We start from the raw sequence: 23,090 nt of genomic DNA, 5'->3' as shown, positions 1-23,090 counted from the left end.
ACAAGTGAAATACTGCCATATAATGCAAAAGGAAGTGGTGAATATACCTATATATACACACATATAAGATGTTATACTCAGCAAGGACATTCAATTCTTTCTTCTGAACTATTATTTTGAACTTTCCATTAATTTAGGAAATTTAGCTGTGCCATTACAGCAATAAATTACATTTTAAAAATACAGTATATTCAAATAGAAAACAGTGCTTATTTCAAATAAGCCAAATAAAATAAATGCCGCATAAGAGACCAAAAACTTCTTTTGTTAAAGCACATTATTCTCTCACCTTCAGCGTACCCATGTGATCTGAGCCATACATGTGGAACCAAAAGCGCAGATGACATATTCCGACACTGGCAGGAAACTCCAGCTGGGTTATTAAGCTGGCAATGTCTCCTCCTGTCTGGGCACTGGAGTTCACAAACAGGTAACCACCTCCTCCATCTGAAAGAGTAAACCAATGTTGCTTCACAGCATTAAATATGGAGATTTATTGAGACACATTTGTGTGTCTTTGCTTGTGCTGTTAGCTTCTTATCACATACAAAAATGATGACATTCCTTTGATTATAGGCACTATTACTCTTCTAAATACAGTTCTTATTTCTGAGTCTCACATAATATCTCTACTGCACATGATGAAACGCAAGTAGTGACAGATGATGTGTTCTGGTGGGGATTATTTAGTTCTATCCATTGGTTGTTGATTGGATTTTGAAATTTAGGAGGCAGATCTGGATGTGAGCTTGCGGTCATTTGTAAGAAAAGACTGGGTTTAGCGGATTAATTAGATTAATTTAGAAGATCAAGTTCTGAGATAGATTAAAAATGATCGACTTTAAGGCTTGTACACCACTACACCTATACAAATATTAGAAACAATTTCTTATCTTGTCAAAAAGGAGATTATATTATTATAGTATTACAATTGAAAGAAAGTAACAGCAAACATTAGATTTCACTGCACGACTCCACCGTTTTATTCAGAGAATCACTCAGTACAGCAATTTCCTTGACTCTTTGTTTGGAATGAAAAACATTAGTTGGTTCAGTAAATCGATCACCTTTTAGAGGGCAGGCTCATTTTCACAATTAAAATAATGTATACTTAACACTTTCACTTAGAGACACTGATCTTTTAGCAGAACAGGGCATTAGTGTATGAGGGGCAGAAATCCAGAGCTTAATTACACTCACTGATAAAGTAGCTGGAAAATGGCTTTTGGTGATCGATTTTTTTCTGAGCTCCAACCCTTTGGTTTTTAAATCATGCAACAATTCATTAGATGATTCAGATGGCTGGCTTCAATTTTAGAAAATTATTGGAAAATTATAGTTTTTTTTTTTTCTGATCATTTAAGCAAAATAAAGCTTTTGTGGTGTTACTCATGGGTGATATGTGTTGAATAGTTATAATTACCCAGCTGATTGTAAACTTTAGATTATACTTACTGGGGCTGTGGTCAGCTGATGGTCCTGTCCCATTATGCATTCTGCCATAGCCTATATCCCAGTCAAAGTTATCATGAGGATCCTGAGACAGCTGACAGTTCTCCTGCCAATGGCCACCAGGCATGTCAAAATTACAAGCTCCTGGAGCAATCACTAACAGAACAAATGAAGAGTTGAGATGTTAGCTCCGTACAAGAGACAATGTTAATAAATAGACAATAATTTTAAGGTACTGTACTTATGTACTTACTGCAGTCTAACTCATCGGACTCATCCGAACAGTCAGCTTTTCCATCACACTCCAAATGATACTCAATACAGTTTCCATTATTACACACAAAATCTGTGACAGTGGGGCATGACCCAGGATGGACAGCCCCTGAAACACAAGGAAATTCTTTCAGTCTCACTGATCTAAAACAATGTGATTTTAAAAGGTCATTTAATACAAAAATGAAAACATAAGACTTCTAACAATGAAAATATATGAAATCCAAAGTTCAAAATAGCAATAAAACATCATCCATCAAGAGCTCTATCAGTAAGAATATCCTTAAACATAAAATGACAGCAATGGAAGATTATTCAGGATAAAACATGACCTGGTTAATTCTCAGAAACTTAATTCCATGGGGTGAAAAGCCATCTAGGAAATACTTTCTAAGTATATTCTCACAAAGAAATTACTTGTTCAAAATTGATTTTAGTGCTCTGCTCCTTCACAGTTTGATAGAGCTAATTTGTTTACACTGTTATAGTTTTAGCCTGCTACTGTACATTACAGACAGCTGTGAGTAAGTGTAGTTTAGTTGAATTGATGTACAAAAAAGGGTCATGTGTCTTAGAAAAACAGCAAACCTCGTGTAGTAGATGATAAAGGCCATGAAAAGTCATTTTGAATAAAAAAATAACATTGTATTTGTTTAAAAAAAAATAATCATGCTTCAGCCCACTAACGTTCAACTAAATTTAGAAAGAAACCTTGACACAGAATGAATGAGTTTGATATCTCTGCTTTACACACTTCTTCACTAAAAGATCCATAAGCTAAAGTGTAATTATTGTGATTCATAAGTGTCACTATGCAGATTAAATCTGACAATTTCAATGTCAAGCTTGAAAACCGAAAGAGGAACTTGATTGGAATTCTGATTTTCATGTTGTTCCCTGATGGCTTGTCAGAATTAGCAAATCAATTCTTATCCAATTAAATGGTGGTACTGCTTTCCATCAATTTTCTCAGGTTGGACAATAGAATTAATTGACTTGCATGGAGGAAAAAAAAAAAAAAACTTACATGGTGCACAGTCAATGAATTGCAGATCGTCCAGAGCCGCTCCACCACTCACATCTTGTGTTCGTATAACTTCAAATATGAGAATAAAGTTCCTCAGGTTCCTCAGAGACACTTCCGCTCTTCTCCATTCCCTGTGCATCTGCCGCTCTGTCCACACCTCCCTCAGCTCATTTTCTGTCTGTCCATCACAATGAAGGCAAAATGCTTACAACATTTGCTGATTCAATTCCATGTTCTGTAAAAATCCCGCCTTTTTACTAAATGCATTGAAATAATATATGAAGAGTTCAGATGCAAAAGCCTCTAAGTGCCATTTGAAATTTTCTTCTAGAATGATAATTTTTATCAAGCTTGTATATTTAAGTTCAGTAATTTCACTTAAATTGCAATTTAAGCGAAATTACTGAACTTAAATATTCAAGCTTGATAAAAATTATCATTCTAGAAGAAAATTATATATATATATATATATATATATATATATATTATGAAAACAGTAAAATGCAATTAAAAAGCAACAAAAAAGGAAAAAAAGGGGGAAAAAGCACTCTTATCTAGACAAATAAAAAAAACTTTTTATGACATGGATGAGCTTCTTACAGACACTGATATCTATTGCACATAATCATAACCCCCTTGAGGTATGTTTCATAGCAAAAACGTTAAGTGCTAAAAGGTTTATCTCAGCTAGGAATCACACATACCTCAACACTGAAAAGTCTTGCAAGAACACGTTAAGTTTTGACAAGTTGCTGTCGTAAATTTCAGCTTATGTCAAATAGAGCTACTGTATTAAGACCTCCACACAACACATTACCTGACTTAAGTGATATATTCCAGTTGCACTGTATGTTTGCTCCACCAGGCAAGATCTCAAGTGTGCTGTTTCTTAATACATGTTTTTGGAGCTGTAAAAGTCAGTGTGTGGACATTACTCTTCTTACCTCTAAGATAGTCAAGTACCTTAATATAGAGACGGATGATTCCTGTGGCTTTTTCAGAAATATAGTACCAGAAGGCAAGTTTACATGTGGCACTAGACTCCTTCCACACAGAACTTCTCATGTGAGCTTTATCACCCTTCAATCCCACAGGAGTGGCTGCCAGATATACAAAGTGGCCTGTGTAGAGAGAGAGACTGACGTTAATAATGTTGTGCTGCTCTACGTACAATATGTGAAAGGTTTCATATCGTATAAAAAAATCCTTCATCCAGCATTAGTTTCACAATTTAATGGCACAAACTAAGTGCAACTAATTAAACTTAAGAGACTCATAAAACTCTGCATGCTCAGTCTCCTGAAGTATAGTGAAAATTCCATCTCATCCATTGATTAGGAAAACAAGGGGTTATGGGCATTATCATTATCATTAGTATTTCAACCCACTGGAAATAGTTCACATCTTTGACATAGTATTTTTTTTATGTAGCCTAAATCATTTTAGATGCACTAAACCTAATCTGGCTCTTCCAACGAATGGAAGTCTAGGAATTCTGAAAATGACAAACAGATGAACTCAAACAGGGATAAGGCGAAACTGTGATTGTGTATGAAAAAAGAGGACTGCCAAATGGGGTGATGTGGTAAGGACACCTGAACATCATCAAAACTGTTTTTTTCCAGCTTCCTGTAGCTTTAATGAGATCATGGGACTCCATAGTTCTATTGATGCTAGAAAACTTTGCTTATGGAAGGACATACAAGGAATGGAAATCTTACAACTACTTGAATGATAAAGATATCTAGCTGAGATGGAGTGAAGCAGGGCGCCAAATCAATAAAGGAGGCTTTATTACAGAGACAGGGGCTCTGAAATCTTAAACCATGTCCAAGATTGACAAGTCTACACAGCTTACAAGGTAATTAGAATATTTATTTTCAATCCACCAGACTGGGAGTATCATTATTTTAAAAAGTTCTAAATGCAAATTCGAGAGGAGCCGAATCATTTGGTCCTGTCAGTCATTAACACAAGCGTAGCATTCTTTGAGTCGCCTCAGTGACAATTCTTCCAGCATCCCTCTACCTTCCCACCACTTCCTTTTTCTGCTCTTCCTTATTTTATCCAATAACCTCTGTTATTAGGGGTAAATTTGAGCCACGCCGATGAAAGCAAAGTAAATTAATTTACCATTATTCATGAGGGCAGGTGAACTCATGCATCAAAAGAACAAAAGTACTGATGTCACCCAGGGATCTTGCAACAGATGGGTAGAAGCAAATAGATACATCGTAACCGTTTGATATTTAAAATATCAAAATAGCGTAGGACTGATTTTTTTTCTTTGGTCTTATTGTGCTTTCTATCTTTAGTCTTATTGAACAGGTAGATGAGCTGTAGACACATTATTTACAGTATGTTTCTAGTGTTGGTGTGAGTTTGGTTAGGCCTCCATGTGAGATCCATGCATTTTGCTTAAACATATGCAGCAACATTCAGTAAAGTCTTACCACTTTCATTCTTAAATGTATGATCATGAGGAGGTCTGATCATATGAACAGAGCCGACTCCAAGGGCCCAACTGAAGGTGTCCGCCGGGCTGTTTTTCCAACCACAGCGCCCATGTTCAAATGAGCAGGATGTCCCACAATCCAACTCATCAGTTCCATCTCCACAATCATCAGTAAAATCACATATCTGCTCTTGCTTGTAACAATTGTTATTGTTACACTGTAAAGAACCAGGTGGACAAGATCCTGTGAAGACACACACACAGATACATATTCCAATGCATAAAAACAAAAGATGTTAATTTTATTCTGCTCATCACAAAATGTTCATGTTTCCACATTCCAGTACTAAATGCTTCTCTTACAATATACACTATCATTCAAAAGTTTGGGGTCAGAATTTTTTTTTATGTTTTTGAAAGAAGCCTGCATTTATTTGATCAAAAACACAATAAAAATGAAATGTTGTGAAATAGCACCTGAGAGTAATCGGGGAGTAGTATCTGTAGTCTCAAATCTGCTATCAAGAATACAACCTGATGAGAAGATGATGTCATCCAGGCAGATGTGAACTCGAGTATTAAGTCCCACCTTGCCATCAAACATAATGCGGAAGTTGTCAGAAGATGAGAGAGGCACTTCCTGTCTGCTCCAATAGTTGCCTCGATTGCCAGTGAGGCTGAGTAAGAGTGAGCGACTGGAGTTTGTAGACATGTACACGTTTAGAGTGCCAATGTTGTCACCAGACATGTGGACGTAAAAGACCATCTTGGAACGTATAGAAGAAAGAAAGAATGGACACATTAGCTAAAATATCACACTAGCAAGAGTGCTGTTGTTCCAAATATGTCACAGTAATCACAGCTGAGCTGATGTGCCGACCAACAATACGATTGCAAGTGGAATATATTTTATACAACAATCAACAAAGAAGTGGTTAATACTAACTAACTTTCATTTTAAATCAGGGGTGCAAAACTCAGGCTCAGCACTGAGTTTTCAGCACATACATGATATATATACAAGTTTATTAGATCCACGTCGTACAGTGTGAATTGTAATAATCTTATCGGATTGCCGAAATTGCAATCTTTAGCAGGCATAATGCTTATTTGAAAACTACAGGTTTAGGTGTTGAAGCAGGGTTGGAACTAAATTCTGCAGTGCTGCGGCCCCTTCAATACTACCAATTGCTTTGTCTCAGTCAATATAAACAGCTCCAAGCAACACACAGTAGTGCTGTTTTATTCTTGAATAAATCAGTGTTTAGAACAAATAAGTTGAGTGAATGATTCAATGACTCACTCACAAAAAAAAAATAGAGTTTGAATGTTTGAAAAGTGAATTCCAGACTCAGTCAATATGCACTTCTAACCATCTAAACTAGAAAACCTGCTAATAACTGCCACCATGGTGTCTCTCAAGCAGAAAGCCTTGAAAAGTTTCTCTTTTATTGATTGATTTTTCACAGATGGCATGAGTTTCCATGGGCTAATTATCTCATATGCACATACTGTAATGAACAGTCTGAGTTAGAGGAGATCCAGGAACATGATTGTCCATATAAACTGAAGCAAGCTTTGAAAGGTGCTCCTCTTTCTCACAGACACTGTGTGTGTGTGTGTGTTTGACAGGATGATGGAGTGTTGCCGGCTGGCCCAATGACTGAGTTATGTGCTTCATTGTAACAGACAAATCCTTTCTCCCATTATATTCTATGGATCCAATATTGCAGGGGAATCAAATATTTTGAAAATTAAGGAATTAAATTGTGCAAATGATCTAATTGAAAATATCACTATATAAAACCTCTTAAAACACTAATATTTTTTAAATTATTTCCTCTGTTTTGTCCAGGGCTGTGAAGCCACCTTGCTGCTGTTCTCAGTTGTGTCTGCAATAGGGAGGCATAAAAATACTGTAGAAGTAAATCATTTTTGGACTTGTAGATGATCAGCAAATACATTTTAAGAGGTTTTACAAGTTACTGGGACATTTTTTAAGTTCCCAGCAGGGATGTTCTACCTTCAATGGTGTGTATGGTTTTGAAGGTGTAAAACTAGAAAACTTTAAAGGAAAGTTGAAAAATTGTTATGTTGGTCATATTTCCAAAAAGAATAATCTTTGATTCTGAATGCCGGTATCGACACCGGCGCGGTGACTGACAGCTGCACACTCTCCTCAAACATTGTTCATCCACGCTGTGCCGTGTCGAAGTACAACTCACGTAAAGTTGATAATTTCACGAATGACTACAATTGCAGATTTCAAAAATGTTAAAAACACCAGTGTGAGCACTTACTTTGCAATCCTTGCTGCGGTGATGAAAAAGAGGTCCAATGATTCGGGCAGTATCTCCTGTGTTCTGTGGGAAGGATCCTTCTATATACAAGTAGTGGCCTGATGGTTTACGGAGGGTGTGATCAGTGGATGGTCCAGTCCCATGAGTGTGCATATTTCCTGGTTTTATCAACCAATCAAAGTCATCATCTTGGCTCTGTCTCCATGAGCAGAGGTCAAATTCAAAATTGCAGCGCCCACTGTATCCCTCTGGAAAAGAAAACATTAATACTAATATTAGATTTCACTAGATTGTTAATGTCATCATTCACTCACCCTCATGTCATTCCTAACCTGTAGGACTGTCTTTCTTCTGCAGAACACAAAATTTCTTATTTTGATGAATGCTTGTTTCCAAACAACAACTGTCCTTTTTATGGACAAAAAAAAAAAAAAGACAGTTTTTCAAAATCTTTCTTTTGTGTTCCATAGTATACAACAAAGAAAGCCATACATGTCTGGAAAGACACGAGGGTGAGTAAAAAAAAATACAGTATTAATACAGTATGTGTGCCGGATGTAAAGTTATTCCATAAACAAAATTGTGACTGGCAACTGAGATACAGTTGAACAAACATCATATGATGAGAGATGATATGTTTCTCACTGCATATGTAATGATTCTCATCTGAGCCATCTCCACAGTGATCAATAAAGTCACACAAGTTGTCCTCAGAGATACAATGACCGTTGGCACAGATGAACTCATTGTTTTGGCAAGGAAGATTGGACGATATTGGAGGGGCACAGTCCACAAATGCCACGTCATCAACAACAACATCACCCATGTAGCTGATGCCTCGCTTGGCTTGAAGAACCACCTATTGATTTTATAAAGTGACATGCTGTTAAATTGCAGTAAACTAATGTACTTTATTTGCTCCACAATACTTTCAAACAGCTGCATAAGTAAATGCACAAATCAAAGCAAAAATTCATATTCACCCTTTGAAACATGTCAGGTAAACAGGCTGACGAAAAAGCTGTCATACTGTACATATCATTCAGAATCGACCATACAGACATACCAACGCATTCTCACCCCAAGGCGTCACCTTTGACCATGCTTCAATATTTGACGTTTTAGGCGCCCTTTAGCGTCACTTACATGACGCGATCCTACGGCGTCATCTAACTGACGCTAAAGGAAAGCGTCAGTTAGAGGACGCGGTTAGGTTTAGGTGTGGGGTGGGGGTAGGGTACACACGATCCTTGGGCGTCATCTAACTGACGCTAAAGGGCGCCTAAAGCGTCAGATATTGAAGCATGTCCAAATGCTTCCCAAGGCGTCAGTTAAGTGACGCCTTGGGGGTGAGAATGCGCTGGACATACATATAATTGCTTGAGAGCTGCTGCGTGAGTTAAAGGGCACTAAGGCCCCTGACAGTACAAAAGGGCACTAAGCACTAATGAGTGAGGCTATCAGGAATAATCTAGCACAATGAAGATCTATATTTGTAAGAGTGTTTATATATAAACAGTGTTGATACATATTAATTATGCAAGGGCCAGATGGAGAAAAGGTCATGATATTTCTCATCAAAGCATCAACAGTTCTAACATCAGTCTGACACTTAACATTTTACTGCACATTTCATCAATACTAAACACACACAGTTCTTCGATCACCTTTATAAAAAGTAAATATATTTAATATATTCTACAAAATTTGTTTAACCTAGTTAACACATACAGTTCAAAAGTTTGGGGTCGGTAATATTTTCTAAAATGTCTTTGAAAGAAGCCTATTTTGCTCTCCAAGACTGCACTTATTTAATAAAATATATTTGGGAAATATATTGGTAAATATTACTGTTAATTAAAATTACTATTTTAATAAATTTTGAAGTGTAATTTATGATGGCATGATCTCTTCAGTGTCACATGATCCTTCAGAAATCAGTCTAATATGCTGATTTTTAGCTTAAGAAATATTTATCATATCATCAATCACGTTTCTGACAAAAACAGCAAATAATTTGAAATACTTTGTAGAAATTTTCCTAAAACATTTGATCAGTTTAATGTATACATGCTGAATCGAATTATAAAAAACAATGCTGTTTAATATTAAGTAAAAGTTCAATTCAATTCTTAATTAGAGAACTAAAGGTATACTGTATATTTAACTCTAACTTCATTAATTCATTTCAGAAACACTGACCTGTATGTTATGACGGATTCCTATGAAGACCTCACCCCTCCTCCAGCTGTTGCCTTGGTTACCATTTTGGGACCAAACTTCATGTGTGACAGTACCTGATTTGATGAAGACCTGCACATATAAGAATGAGATTGTTTTGACAAACTGATAATTGGTCTCTGGAAAATACTTCATAACAAACATTTGAGACAAAATGAAGCATGAAATTTATTCTGTCACAATAATATGTTTAATGTTTTCTAGGCTCTATGCAGAAAATGAATAAGAATAATATTCATAATTGATAATTGTACCTGCAGAGTTCCAACAGTGAAGCCACTCATGTGATACCAGAACACCAGAGTGCACTGGGGTCCTGTTATTTTGATGGGAGCGGTCAAGAGATCGGTGGTGTGACCATATTCTCCATTTGAGCTGTCTGCAAATATATACCAACCCTGTGAAGAACCACTGCAAAAAAGTACAGATGAGTAAACACAAAGCAGAAAACACACTGACATACAGTACAGGCAAACCTGACCATGTGTTATAAATAAAAGCACAAACACATTCCAGCAAACTGTCTTTGCTCACAGCGTGTGGTCATTAGCAGGTCTGTGGTTCTGTTCTCCTTGGTGAATACTCTCCCCTTGTCCTGTCTGCCAGCAAAAGGCATGTGGAGGAACAGGAATGGCTGGACCACTTAAATACCACCCACAAAGCGTGCCATCTTCAAAATCACAATACTCCTTCACTGAGAACAGAGAACAGTAATATCAGAATTTTGGGGTCAGCAAGATTTCTAAATGAACCACAAAAGGTGATTTACTAAGGTTTGCGCTCGTCAATGTACTGGTGTTTGCGCCATTATTTACCGCCCCAAAAAAGCATGTCTTATACTAGATGAAGAAAAATGTTTTTCCTCACCAAATCTGCATTAATTTGATCCAAAATAAAGTAAAAACTGTAATACTGTGAAATGTCGCTCAATTTTAAAATAACTGTTTTATATTTGAATATACTTATGTATGTATAAATATGTAATTTATTCCTGTGATGCGAAGCTGAATTTTCAGCATCATTTCCGCAGTCTTCAGTTTCACATGAATCTTCAGCAATCATTCTAACATGCTGATGTGATCCTCAAGAAACATTTCTTGATATTATTGAAAATATTGTATTTTTCTGGAAACCGTGATACATTTTTCGAATAATAGAAAGATCAAAAGAACAGCAATAAAAAAAAAAATCATATGTAACAATGTACTGTACTTTCGCTTTTGGTAATTGTGAGTGTTCATTTGATTCAGAACCCAAAGACCTAAAACTTTGGGACAAACAGAGAGAGAGACAGACAGACCCCTACCACAATGCTCTTCATCAGAGCTATCGGAGCAGTCGGGAGTGAAATCGCACACTTGATTGAGGCTCACACACTCTCTTGCAGTTGAGCACACAAACTGGTCAGGGGTGCAGCTATGAGGGGGTGCTGCTGACAAGGGGGGCAGAGGGGCAGAGGTACTGGGCTCCTTTGAGGGTAATTCACCTATATAAGGATATACACACATAATTACACACACAGTATTTTACCTTAAAACCATAAAATGAAGCATGTCATTGTTACTTCACCTTCATATGGCTGACAGCCGAGGAAAGACAGATCATCTATGGCAATATCTCCTCTGAAATCATCGCCAACAGTCCCCTCCACTAAAATCTGCAGCAGCAAGAATGAAGACAGAAGAGTCTATCTTTATTTTGCAACTTGCACATTGCTTGGATCAGACAACAGTAGAATAATATCATATCAATCATATCAATATTAATAATATGATTTTGTTATGCCTAATTTAGATCACGTAGTAGTCCCTTTAAATAGACTATGTACTATGAGATTGTAAAAAAAAATTAAGTTAAATAAATTAAGATCAAGCTGATCACTTAAGAACAGCTGCATAATATAATGTTACATATATACATGTAACATTTAGGCCTATAAAGGCATTATAATTGAAAATTTTCACAATCGTGTGCGTTTCTTCGATATTTGATATTGCATTTATGCAACAACAGTTCAATAAACAGGAAGTTATTTTTGAGTAAATCGCATTTGACACACAATATTACCAGTTAATTTGTCTATTCTTGCTCTGCCAATGAAAATGTCTCCAAAGAAAGCCACATCAAATTCAACTGTTGCGCGTCTACGATCAACACACAAAGGGCACATTTACTAACAGTTTGTGCCTGAGCAAACCCTCTTCTGGTGGTAAAAACTACTGTCTGGATTTAGTAAAAATGTTGGGCGATGTTCCTATCGTTACTTTAGTTTAATGCAATGTTGTTATATAGTTTATTCAAAGCATGCTGTATCTTTTTTTTCAGGGGCATGAGCGATGCTCAATTAACAAATCAATCACTCATCTGAGTCGATTCTCTTCAAAGACTTCATCAGACACGTTGGCAGAACTGTGTAAAGCGGTTGAAGACACCAACGTCAAAAAAAGGTTTTAAATAGTATGTGTCCAGCTATATATATACACACTTTTTTACTCTTACTCAGGTAACTATTAAGATTATTACTTTTACTTTGAGTAAATATTTCTATAAGTACTTTTTAGATACGCTAAAAAAAAGGTGATGGGAAAGGTGAGGAAATTTTTAAATTTTTCTATATTTTACATATAATATTACAGATCATCAGGAAATAGTGGATATAAAGCTGTAGCAGTCAGTCAATCAAATGATTCAGCACACAAGGACACCATTGCCCCAGTAGGACCCATCCTCTTCAATACCCATAATTCTGATCAACATCTCACCTGAAAGTGGTGGGTGCTGTAGATCGTCAGTATCATCCTGTGCCAGAAGTTGCCTTGGTCACCATAGCGAGCCCACAACAAGTTTCCCCGACCACTGTTACTCGTGCGCATGTACACAGCCAAACGGAACACATTTTGGCCAAACATGTGATAGTGGAATCTGAAAATGCATGGTGGTTTGGATTCAGGACCTCGGCGAGGAGTTGGAAGAAAAGGCCGACTGATAAGAACAGCAGTGTCTTTGAACTTCTGTGGTTCTGAAGATTCGATAAAAAGGAAGTGGCCATCGGCATTGCCATGTGTGTGGTCCTTCCATGGGCCCGTGTTGAAAGTAGGAGTGGGTCCTTGGATACGCGTCCAATCAAACATATCCTCCTCTAGTTCCTGAGTCCAGCTACACAGGCCTTCCTCAAAGTCACACATTAGCTCCGGGGCTGATTGGAGAAAAAAAGATCTTTGTAAACCGATTGACTAAAAAGAGCTAACGTCAAACAATAAAATGCTTCATTGACCATTTAAAGCTCTACCAATACTGACAGCAGTTTTCCTCGTCTGTTCCATCTCCACAGTCATCAATCAGGTCACAGATCAGAGAAAAGCTCACACATGCTTTGCTCTGGAGGCAGTGAAGGTGATACGGAGTTTGGCACGTCTCCACAGCCTCGGGCAAGGAGCAGTTATGGAACATTATATCATCTAGGGCAGAGACTCCCTCATACACGCCCAGGCTCAGTTTTGCAACTGAAATATAGAAAGGCCTGGTCTGCCTGCCAATCTGCACAGTTATAGGGTGCCACTGGTTACCTTGGTTGTATAGTGTTTGCCAAAGTAAAGTGATGCTGTCTAAGCCGTCTATCAGCAGGTGCATTTCAGCAGCACCAACAGAATGGCCAGAATTATAGTGCCTATGAGCAAAAGAATCGACATTACTATAAATTTATATATTATATATATATATATATTTATATATAATATTACTATAAATATCTGAACACTTGATGTAAGAAATCATATTGTAAAGCAGTTGAGTATATTGTTTGATTCTGTTTTTTTATATGTATAAATACACATACATTTTATTACATATATTAACATACATTTTAAAATTCGAATATTATTTTGATTCATTTATAATTCATATATTTCACCAAGCTTAGAAACAGGTAAGGTCACTTGGCAAATTCTCCATCCCTTACCAGAAGGTCATGACACAATCTGAACTTGCTTGCTGGAATGTGGGACTGCGCAGCAAAGCCTGCTGGGAAAACCTGCTGCTCTTCTTGAAAATAAACATGAAGTGGCCTTGAAGGGAGAAAAAAAGTCATTTGAACATCACCCTGAGGCAGTCCACAATTATGTGCAGGAGCACACAAAGCAGCACTATTTTACCTTTTGCAAAACACTACAATTGAAATTAACAAGACAAATTCAGAAACAGTTTACACTCTCAGATGATGTGTAGATAAACTTTATCTTTCAAATGGGATGTTACAAAAAAAACTAGACCCTATGACTTCCGCCAGTCAGGAATTTACTGTATAATGTGAAATTTCATGAAATTTGTCACATTTTTGATGAATAAATAAAAAGCAGGTCAGTACATTTATATCCAGGGTAATAATAATAATAATTCATTACATTTATATAGCGCTTTTCTCGGCACTCAAAGCGCTTTACATAGAGGGGGGAATCTCCTCAACCACCACCAGTGTGCAGCATCCACCTGGATGATGCGACGGCAGCCATATTGCGCCAGAACGCTCACCACACACCAGCTTACTGGTGGAGAGGAGACAGTGATGAAGCCAATTGGTATAGATGGGGATGATTAGGAGGCCATGATGGACAGAGGCAACTGGGCAAATTTGGCCAGGATGCTGGGGTTACGCCCCTACACTTTCGAAAGACATCCTGGGATTTTTAATGACCACAGAGAGTCAGGACCTCGGTTTAACGTCTCATCCGAAGGACGGTGCTCTTTGACAGTATAGTGTCCCCATTACTATACTGGGGCATTAGGACCCACACAGACCACAGGGTGAGCACCCCCTGCTGGCCTCACTAACACCTCTTCCAGCAGCAGGTCTCCCATCCAGATACTAACCAGGCTCAGCCCTGCTTAGCTTCAGTGGGCAACCAGTGTTAGGCTACAGGGTGATATAGCTGCAGGGTAGGTGACTTGTTCCGGACACATTTTTTGTTGTGCTGGTTGAAAGTCTCTTCACATCCTGACAGCAATCAATAAGTTATCTAATACATTCTAAATGTATTTATATGTATATACATATATCTACAGTATATACAGTATAGCATCTGTGGTTGATGTAGGACCATGAAATGTCAGTCCAATCATTGCATTTGTTCCTACCTGCCTGTCAACGTGTGTATTTTCAGATATACCTCCACGCACCTTGCTCACGCAGGCATCACATATCATAAGCGTCATAAGTTTTATGATATGCAGAGTTAGACAGACATCAGTCACCGAGCACCGCAACCGAAACAGCAGCCACCCTTTTAAAGTTCCTCCTGAACCAAAACAACAAGCTTGCTGTGTTCACACAGTAACTACTGTAATTAGGAAAAGATGGAAACCAGTGTCGGATCGGGGAGGTTCATGACTTGAATTTCAATGACAATAAGTTTCAATGGCAATCACGGCAATGTCGAAATCAATCTTCAGCAGTCAGGTGGCACCGGTCGGTGCTCTTAAGTTGTTTATTGTAATGGCTGAACCAAACAGACACGCACAGTTACCTCTTATATTTAACACATAATCCTTAAAACACCACAACCAACAAGCAAACTTATAAAAGTGTGTGACAAACCACCACAAAACTCTGGCTAACACCGGCAAATGGTTTTATGACCCCCTCCCCCAGAAGAATGCAAGGAGAGGTTCTCTCACTGCATTCCTTTATGTCAAGACACCTAATGCCCATAAGACCGACTTTTCCCCCACAATAATTCATAGATAAACCTTGCTGTGAATGAACATGCTTTGACTTGAGAAACTTATGGTTCTTTTCAGATGGTTGAATTACTTTTTTCATAGCTTCACCCCCTTTTTTTTCTGATCTGGTCATTTACTTTCACTTTTTTCATTTCCCATGAGTGATTGATTTGTGTATGTGTTTTAGACTAGTGTTTGTGATCAAGTTAATAAAACTTTAGTTAACTTTTAGTTAATAAAAAAGTTCCCTGATTCTGATTCTGCATATTAATGTCACCTAAACGATTCTTGAATAGTAGACTACTGTACAGTAAGAAAGTTATTTCCCTTACCCAGAAATTAACATTTCTTAGAATTAATTAAAATAATCAATAGTGTGTGACTCACTGATTAATTGATATAGTAGTGTACTATATCAGTGTAACTAAATCAAGTTAATCCGATTAACTGATGAAAATTAGGTAACACTTTAGAATACGGTTCCTTCGTTAATGGATAACTACACAAGAACTAATGAGTAACACAATATTAACAATCTAGTAACTATTATTAACTAACAAGAAACTCTGATTAACGAACTAGTAAGTAATAGCGCACAGACGAAAGTGGTAGTTCACTATTAAGTAATCAATAACTACTATTTTTTTAATACTTCCCAGAGAACTACTGAAAAACTGTATTAACAATCTACTAACTACTATTAACTAAAAGACATTTTTATTAACGAATTAGTAAGTAATAGCTCACAGATGAAAGTGTTACTAGATACTTCTGTGGGAATTACTAATTATTTGGATCCGTATTATAAAGTGAAGATCATTGGAACTAACTAGTAATTACTCAAGTGTTACTAAAGACATTTTCTAAAAGTATACTATAAAGTTCACCAAAAATCTCAAACGGTTGCACAAATCATGACTAGATCATGTAGTAACACTTGAGTAATTACTAGTTAGTTCCAATGATCTTCACTTTATAATACGGATCCAAATAATTAGTAATTCCCACAGAAGTATCTAGTAACACTTTCATCAGTGAGCTATTACTTACTTATTCGTTAATAAGAATTTCTTTTAGTTAATAGTAGTTAGTAGATTGTTAATACAGTTTTTCAGTAGTTCTCTGGGAAGTATTAAAAAAATAGTACTTATTGATTACTTAATAGTGAACTACCACTTTCGTCTGTGCGCTATTACTTATTAGTTCGTTAATCAGAGTTTCCTGTTAGTTAATAATAGTTACTAGATTGTTAATATTGTGTTACTCATTAGTTCTTGTGTAGTTATTCATTAACGAAGGAACCGTATTCTAAAGTGTTACCGAAAATTATTTATAACAAGTTATTATGTATTATTAATATTTGCCTTTTAAGCTAATTTACTACATTATGTTCATTATTATTTAAATGTCATGTGCTTTGAGACATAGTTTAATGCCGTCTCTCCTGACTCCCTGCTGTGTGCATTCATGTTCTCTCTGTCTGAAGGAAGGGTGGGAAAGCTAGCTCGCTATGGCTAGCCCATCCAAAAATTGCCTATATTTAAATCAAATCACAATAAAGTATAAGCTGGGTTTCCATCCAAACATGAAGCGAAAGTTTGCAAAAAAACAAAACAAACAAAAACAAACAAATGCACATTCGGTGCGTTTCCATCAAGTAGTTTGACCGGATGGCGGTGGTAACCTAATAACCAACAGTAAATAAAATTAGTCACGTGGGTATAATGTTTGCTACGTCAGAATTTATTTGGCAAATGCATTTCCATCTCCCATTATTTGCATTAACTCCACCTAGCAATTTTTTGCCATTTATCACTCGTTTCTGATGCAATACTTGCTAATTAAAACAGGGTGATGGAAACATAGCTACAGACTAGTGACTGTGAATATTAAACTGCAAAATGACTATTTAAAAATGAATCCCGCATATTCTGTGTGTCTTTGTGAGAATGAATTGCTCAGACATGTGGTTTCATTTACCACACACACTCTAAAGCATATGACGCTTGTGGTGTTCTCAGCCTCTGCCGCCTCACAATATGAGGACATTAAACTTCATCTCCAGAGCTACTCTGAGAGTCACTTCAACAGAATTTTACCATTTTATTTGAGAAAAAACTATCTTCATATCATAAATACACAGAAACTCAAAGGTATTCACAGCAACCCGTAAAAAAATAAGTTCAGTTTAACTTGAAGAAATTGTGACAGAAATATATTACTGTTGTACAGTAGAATTTAGCTATGTAATAATAATAATAATACTAACACTAATAATAATAAATTATTCTTATTATTATTATTTTAATCGCAATTATCAATTAAAATGGAATCCAGAAAACTTAAAGCAGAAAACAGAATTTGGGGGGGAAAAAAATCAATAAAATGTTTCATAGTGTTACATGTGTGTCCTGTGTTTCCCCCATTCTTTGTGTATTTGGTTTACCTGTCATTATCAGTTCATTTGCCCAAGCAGTGTCCTGTTTTCCTGATCTGTTCCCTGTGTATTTAAGTCCTGTGTTTCAGTCTGTTCCTGGTCTGTCATTGTTGTTACATACTTGATTGTTCCGTTCATGTTTCCTATGTATCATACTAGTTTGTTTAATAAAACTGCTGCATTTTGATCCTGTTCCTTGCCTGCTTCAACCAGCCCATGACACATCGTGCACTAAACATGTACCTTTTGTTAAACTTTTAATAAATTATTAAATTGTATAAGTTTCCTGATTTCAATTAATTTGACATCCTTTTTGAATACAATAAAATATTTCACCATTAAAATTGTCAATTTTTTTTTTTCAAATTCGACAAAGTGTGACGCATTTCATGTGTTACTCTCACCTGCACTTGTATTAGTCGAGTGGTCCTGGGGTGGTGTTTGGTCTATATAATCTATGAAGACTCCATCAGCTGAGCCTCTTACCCATTCAAATCCATCACCCTGGATGAGCTCATACCAACCGCATGAGTCAGACTCGAAATCACACTGTGCCGCTGAAAGTCAAATTAACATTATGAAGGAATAATAATAATAATAATAAAATAATTTCCCTTTCAAATAAGTGTATTTTTTCAACAAATGCATATGCAAAAAAACTTGGTCAATTGCTTATTGTAAAAAAACAACAACAACAACAACAAAAAAACAGGTTTGATATAAATCAAAGTAAATGTTTCTTAACCCTTTGATGCGCAAGCTATGGATACCCCTTCTAATGCGCAACATGGGTCTAAAAAGACCCGTATTCATTTCCTATGGTATTTCAGTGATGGCTGAGTGTTTTCTTTGCTAATCTTTAAAATATATGTATTTTATCATTTGTTATTCCAGGTTTTCATTAAATATCTTGTTTTTGATTTCCACAAATCATTGGGTTTATGTTTCCTTTCTTACTTTATAAACAAACACAGTTTTTGTATTTCTACATCAATTTTACATACATGGGTCTAAAAAGACCCGTATTCATTTCCTATGTTATGTAATGCATGGCTGGACTTTTCTTTTCTTTTTATCTTTTGAGATCAATTTATTTAAGCATTTAATATTCCATTATCTATAAATTTCATGATTTATAAATATTTAAAAAATATTTTTTTCAATTACCAAAAATATTTTTTTTTTCATTTTTTTTCTAGGTTTTGTGTTACTATATCAAATGTACTTATCACATTTATTAGAATAATAAAACAAAAGAATAAAGACAACTTTTTGTTAAATTAATCATCTTAGAAGTAATTTAGACAACACATTTAACACTTGAAATGTTTATTTGCCACTTTGTCTCGCATAGCATTCACATGTCACAGATAACTGATGACTGATAACACTGAAATTGAACTGTGGTGTAGTGTAACTGTATTGAATTGTGGTGAATGTGATCAAAGAAAAGAAAACAGAAAAAATAAAATCACACTGGTACAGCGGCATCTCAAATTGCCATCTTAGTGCTTACATGCCTCACAAATGACAACTACATGTTTGTGCTCCTTGCACACAGGCCTGGTGCTCTGGGAACACCAGCTGCTGAATTGTCTGTCTTTAGCAGAGCTGGGCATCATTTCAATCATAGAATGATTTCAGTATAAGAATCATTTCAGCATATGAATGATTATGAACTGTTAGGCCTACTAAATGTAAATAAGCTTTAAAAAACAATCTTTTTTTTAGTGTATAGTTAACATTAGCTAGCTAGAATATGTCAACAGCTAGCTAGCTAATAGTATTGGACATGTTTCTCCTCACAAGTAATTTCTCACTAGGTTTACAAGGTCAAGGTAACCATAGCCTAATATTGAGATATTATGCTGTAATCTTTTACAATATATAAAAAAATGTCTGTGGTTAAAATAAAATAAGATGAATAATAATTTTTGACCCATGTATGTAAAATTGATGTAGAAATAAATAAATAAAAAACCTAACATAATGATTTGTGGAAATTAAAAACAAGATATTTAATGAATACCTGGAATAAGAAATGATTAAAAAACATATTTTAAATTAAAGATTCAGCAAAGAAACACTCAGACATCACTGAAATAACATAGCAAATGAATATGGGTAATTTTAGACCCATGTATGTAAAATTGATGTAGAAATACAAAAACTGTGTTTGTTTATAAAGTAAGAAAGGAAACATAAACCCAATGATTTGTGGAAATCAAAAACAAGATATTTAATGAATACCTGGAATAACAAATGATAAAATACATATATTTTAAAGATTCAGCAAAGAAAACACCCAGCCATCACTGAAATACCATAGGAAATGAATACGGGTCTTTTTAGACCCATGTTGCGCATTAGAGGGGTTGCTATACAAAAACTATTTTTATTCAAAAAGTAAGAAAGGAAAAATAAAAATAAGGATTTGTGATGATCAAAAACAAGTTAATTGAGGAATACCTGGAATACTGAATGATGAAATTAATTTCTTGCAAAGATATAGAAAATGAAAACTGAGTCGGGTCTATTTAGACCCATGTTGTGCATCAAAGGGTTAAAGGGGTCATATGATGGTTCTACATTATTTTGTGTATTTGGATTAAAGCAGTATTTACGCAGTTTTAGGTTAAAAAGGTTACCGTACATTATTGTTGCTCCTCTATGCCCCTCCTTTCTGAAAAGCGTACATTTTTTAAGTTCATCGTTCTGGTTCTGAAAGGCGTGGTTTGCTCTAATTTGGCCAGCGATTCAGTGCATTGTGAGTGGCCCGAATACCTTAAGCGTGTGTCAGAAATATCACGCCCCTCACCATATTTGGAACATCCGATCCTAAAGCAATAATAACAGGTGATAACATCAATTCGAGCCCGAATCTGATCCAGAAAATGCAGATGAAAAAAAGTTGCCAGTGCGACTGGACCAGAACGTATCAGACTGGTAAGGTTTTATTTCATTGGGGACGCAATTACTGATTACCGTTTTCTAATTATGTCCTCATTTGGAAGGCCAAACAAATTAGTTTGACTTTCGCAAAGAAAAACACAGTGTCTCCACCCATCAGTGCCGGCAACAACAATAATACAGTGAGAATAAACTCGTTCTCCTGTACTGCGTAATATCTTAAGCTAGGGGAAAACCTCTTTTCCATGAGATATTGAAGCCAAAAATTCTCCTTAAATTTGAATTAATGTAAAACGCGTCGCGGCAGCATGCAGACATAGGCAAGGCGGCTTGCGTGCCTATTGGCTGTCCTGCGGCAACTGCAGCAGCCTATCGAGAGAGGCCCTTAGTGACGTCAGATCCAATGGGCGCGCTTTGCGTCCACTACCTCTACCTCAGGTTTTCCCCTAGAGTAAGATATTACGCAGTACTCGTTCCCTCTTCTAGAGAGAATCGGGGTTACATTAGTATCGGAATAAGTTGTGCCTTTTTCTTTGCGAATTCTGTACATTTGGGCGTTGTTATGCCCCCACATACTGACGTAGATTTGTGGTGGTGTGTCTCTTTAGGTTTGAGACTTTGAGCTTTGTAACTCTGCAGATCTTATAAACGGCATAAACTCTACATCTGCACAAACAGCTACATAACACACTAAAGAAAAAGAAAAACAAGAAATCGCATCATATGACCCCTTTAAACAGTGACATGGCTCATATTCCAGTGAAATCATGTCAACTTTAAGCTGTTTTGATCTTCGAGTCTATTTACTTACAACAGTTGGCCTCATCCTCTCCATTGGGGCAGTCTAAAGAAAAGTCACACACTTTCACCCCATCCACATAGACATTTTCCCCACAGTGAAAGTCATTTGAAATGGGTGCCTTGATGTCAGTCTCTGAAGAAAACAACAACAGGCCAACACATATATATTATAGAAAGAGTAAGAGTAAAAAATAAAAAGTAGAAAAAGTGAAGTAGTATCTCATGAAGTGGAAAGCTTCTGAGAGCTCCTTCCTGCATCAATTTTTTGTGATAAATGTACAATATTGTTAATGATTTACTAAACAGCTATATTTTTGTGTCATAGATTAAATCTTAAAATGTAGATCTAAAAAATCGCACTTGCATATACTCTAAATGTAACTGATGTCTCTTGCTCCTATCTTCGGCTGAACTGTAAATTGAAAAGTTGCTGAGGTTCCCTTCTGCCTATCACCATTATCCCTCTGATGTCCCCGTTCATCCAGCAAAGGGCTATACATGTATTAGACCTTAATTTACAGCTTTATATCCCCAAATCTCTTGAGCTCTCTGCACCTCACACCATTTAGAAATTCAGCCATCACATAACTTCATTTTTGTGCCTTTACAAACAGCTACATCATGACCCAAACATGGACATCTGAAGGAGGAGCAATCAATTATCAATCAATTATAAATACTTAATTACATACTGAACTAGAATGTACATTTCCTGAAGATAATGTGAGTGGTGCTTGCAATGGCAAAATTCGGCACGGTTACAGGGGTGTTTCTATTGGGTTGCTAAGGTGTTCTGGGTGGTTGCTTGGGTACTCAGGGTGGTTGCTAGGGTTTTGCTAGGGTTTTTCTAGGCAGTTGCTAGGGTGTTCTGGGTGGATGCTATGGTGTTGCTAGGGTGTTCAGGGTGGTTGTTAGGGTGTTTCTAAGCAGTTGCTATGGTGCTCTAAATGGTTGCTAGGGCATGGCTTGATAACTTCACAATGATCCTGAGAGACTGATTGGTGGTCTGAGTAAAATGAGCCCACCCCCTTGTCTCTATGACACTGTAATCCAGAGCTATGTTCAATACAAAATCCTTATGCAATTTACCATAGTAGGAAAACCATATGTGTTTCATGGGCCGTCCCTTGATCATAGTATGTCAGTGGGGCAAGTTTGGGCGCCTCCTGCCCCCCAGGGGTACAAATTTTACCCCATTGTGTGGTATGTTCTTACAGAGCCTGCCAGCCTCTTCAAATGTGGTAAACCACACGTTTCTGTGAAATCCTCACTCGGAGCTATGACTCGTCAAAATTTATCGCAATTTTGGGACTTTTTCAGTCACTTTTTCACTTTTTTCCCCTGTTCATACCCCCCCTTCTCTTTTAAAAGTCATAGCACACCTCTCCCCAATAATCTGCACGATTTGACGCCTCAATCAGTGGTCTGTGACAAAATCTGCGGGAGGAGTAGCACCAAACATAATAAGTATGACAAACA

General features: G+C 36.6%; 1 protein-coding gene across 2 annotated transcripts in view; it reads right to left on the bottom strand.

The window, feature by feature from the left end:
- The window catches only part of malrd1 (MAM and LDL receptor class A domain containing 1), a 41,652-nt gene that overhangs the window by 13,841 nt on the left and 4,721 nt on the right, over nt 1-23,090 (bottom strand). For both annotated transcript variants that reach the window (XM_039693319.2, XM_039693320.2), the window contains exons 6-24: nt 21,622-21,744; nt 18,305-18,457; nt 13,707-13,812; nt 13,048-13,415; nt 12,511-12,944; nt 11,318-11,405; nt 11,055-11,234; nt 10,283-10,442; nt 10,003-10,159; nt 9,710-9,820; nt 8,153-8,366; nt 7,508-7,755; nt 5,685-5,973; nt 5,206-5,451; nt 3,716-3,873; nt 2,753-2,930; nt 1,706-1,834; nt 1,456-1,608; nt 290-447 (exon numbers count right to left, since the gene is read on the bottom strand). In XM_039693319.2, the coding sequence (XP_039549253.2) occupies nt 290-447; nt 1,456-1,608; nt 1,706-1,834; nt 2,753-2,930; nt 3,716-3,873; nt 5,206-5,451; nt 5,685-5,973; nt 7,508-7,755; nt 8,153-8,366; nt 9,710-9,820; nt 10,003-10,159; nt 10,283-10,442; nt 11,055-11,234; nt 11,318-11,405; nt 12,511-12,944; nt 13,048-13,415; nt 13,707-13,812; nt 18,305-18,457; nt 21,622-21,744 (3,653 nt within the window). The remainder of the gene's footprint in view (nt 1-289; nt 448-1,455; nt 1,609-1,705; nt 1,835-2,752; nt 2,931-3,715; nt 3,874-5,205; nt 5,452-5,684; nt 5,974-7,507; nt 7,756-8,152; nt 8,367-9,709; nt 9,821-10,002; nt 10,160-10,282; nt 10,443-11,054; nt 11,235-11,317; nt 11,406-12,510; nt 12,945-13,047; nt 13,416-13,706; nt 13,813-18,304; nt 18,458-21,621; nt 21,745-23,090) is intronic.

This window comes from Pimephales promelas, chromosome 1 (assembly GCF_988280905.1).
Source record: "Pimephales promelas chromosome 1, fPimPro1.hap1.1, whole genome shotgun sequence".
Classification (NCBI taxonomy): Eukaryota; Metazoa; Chordata; class Actinopteri; order Cypriniformes; family Leuciscidae; genus Pimephales; species Pimephales promelas.
This window is presented reverse-complemented; position numbering and strand designations above follow the sequence as displayed.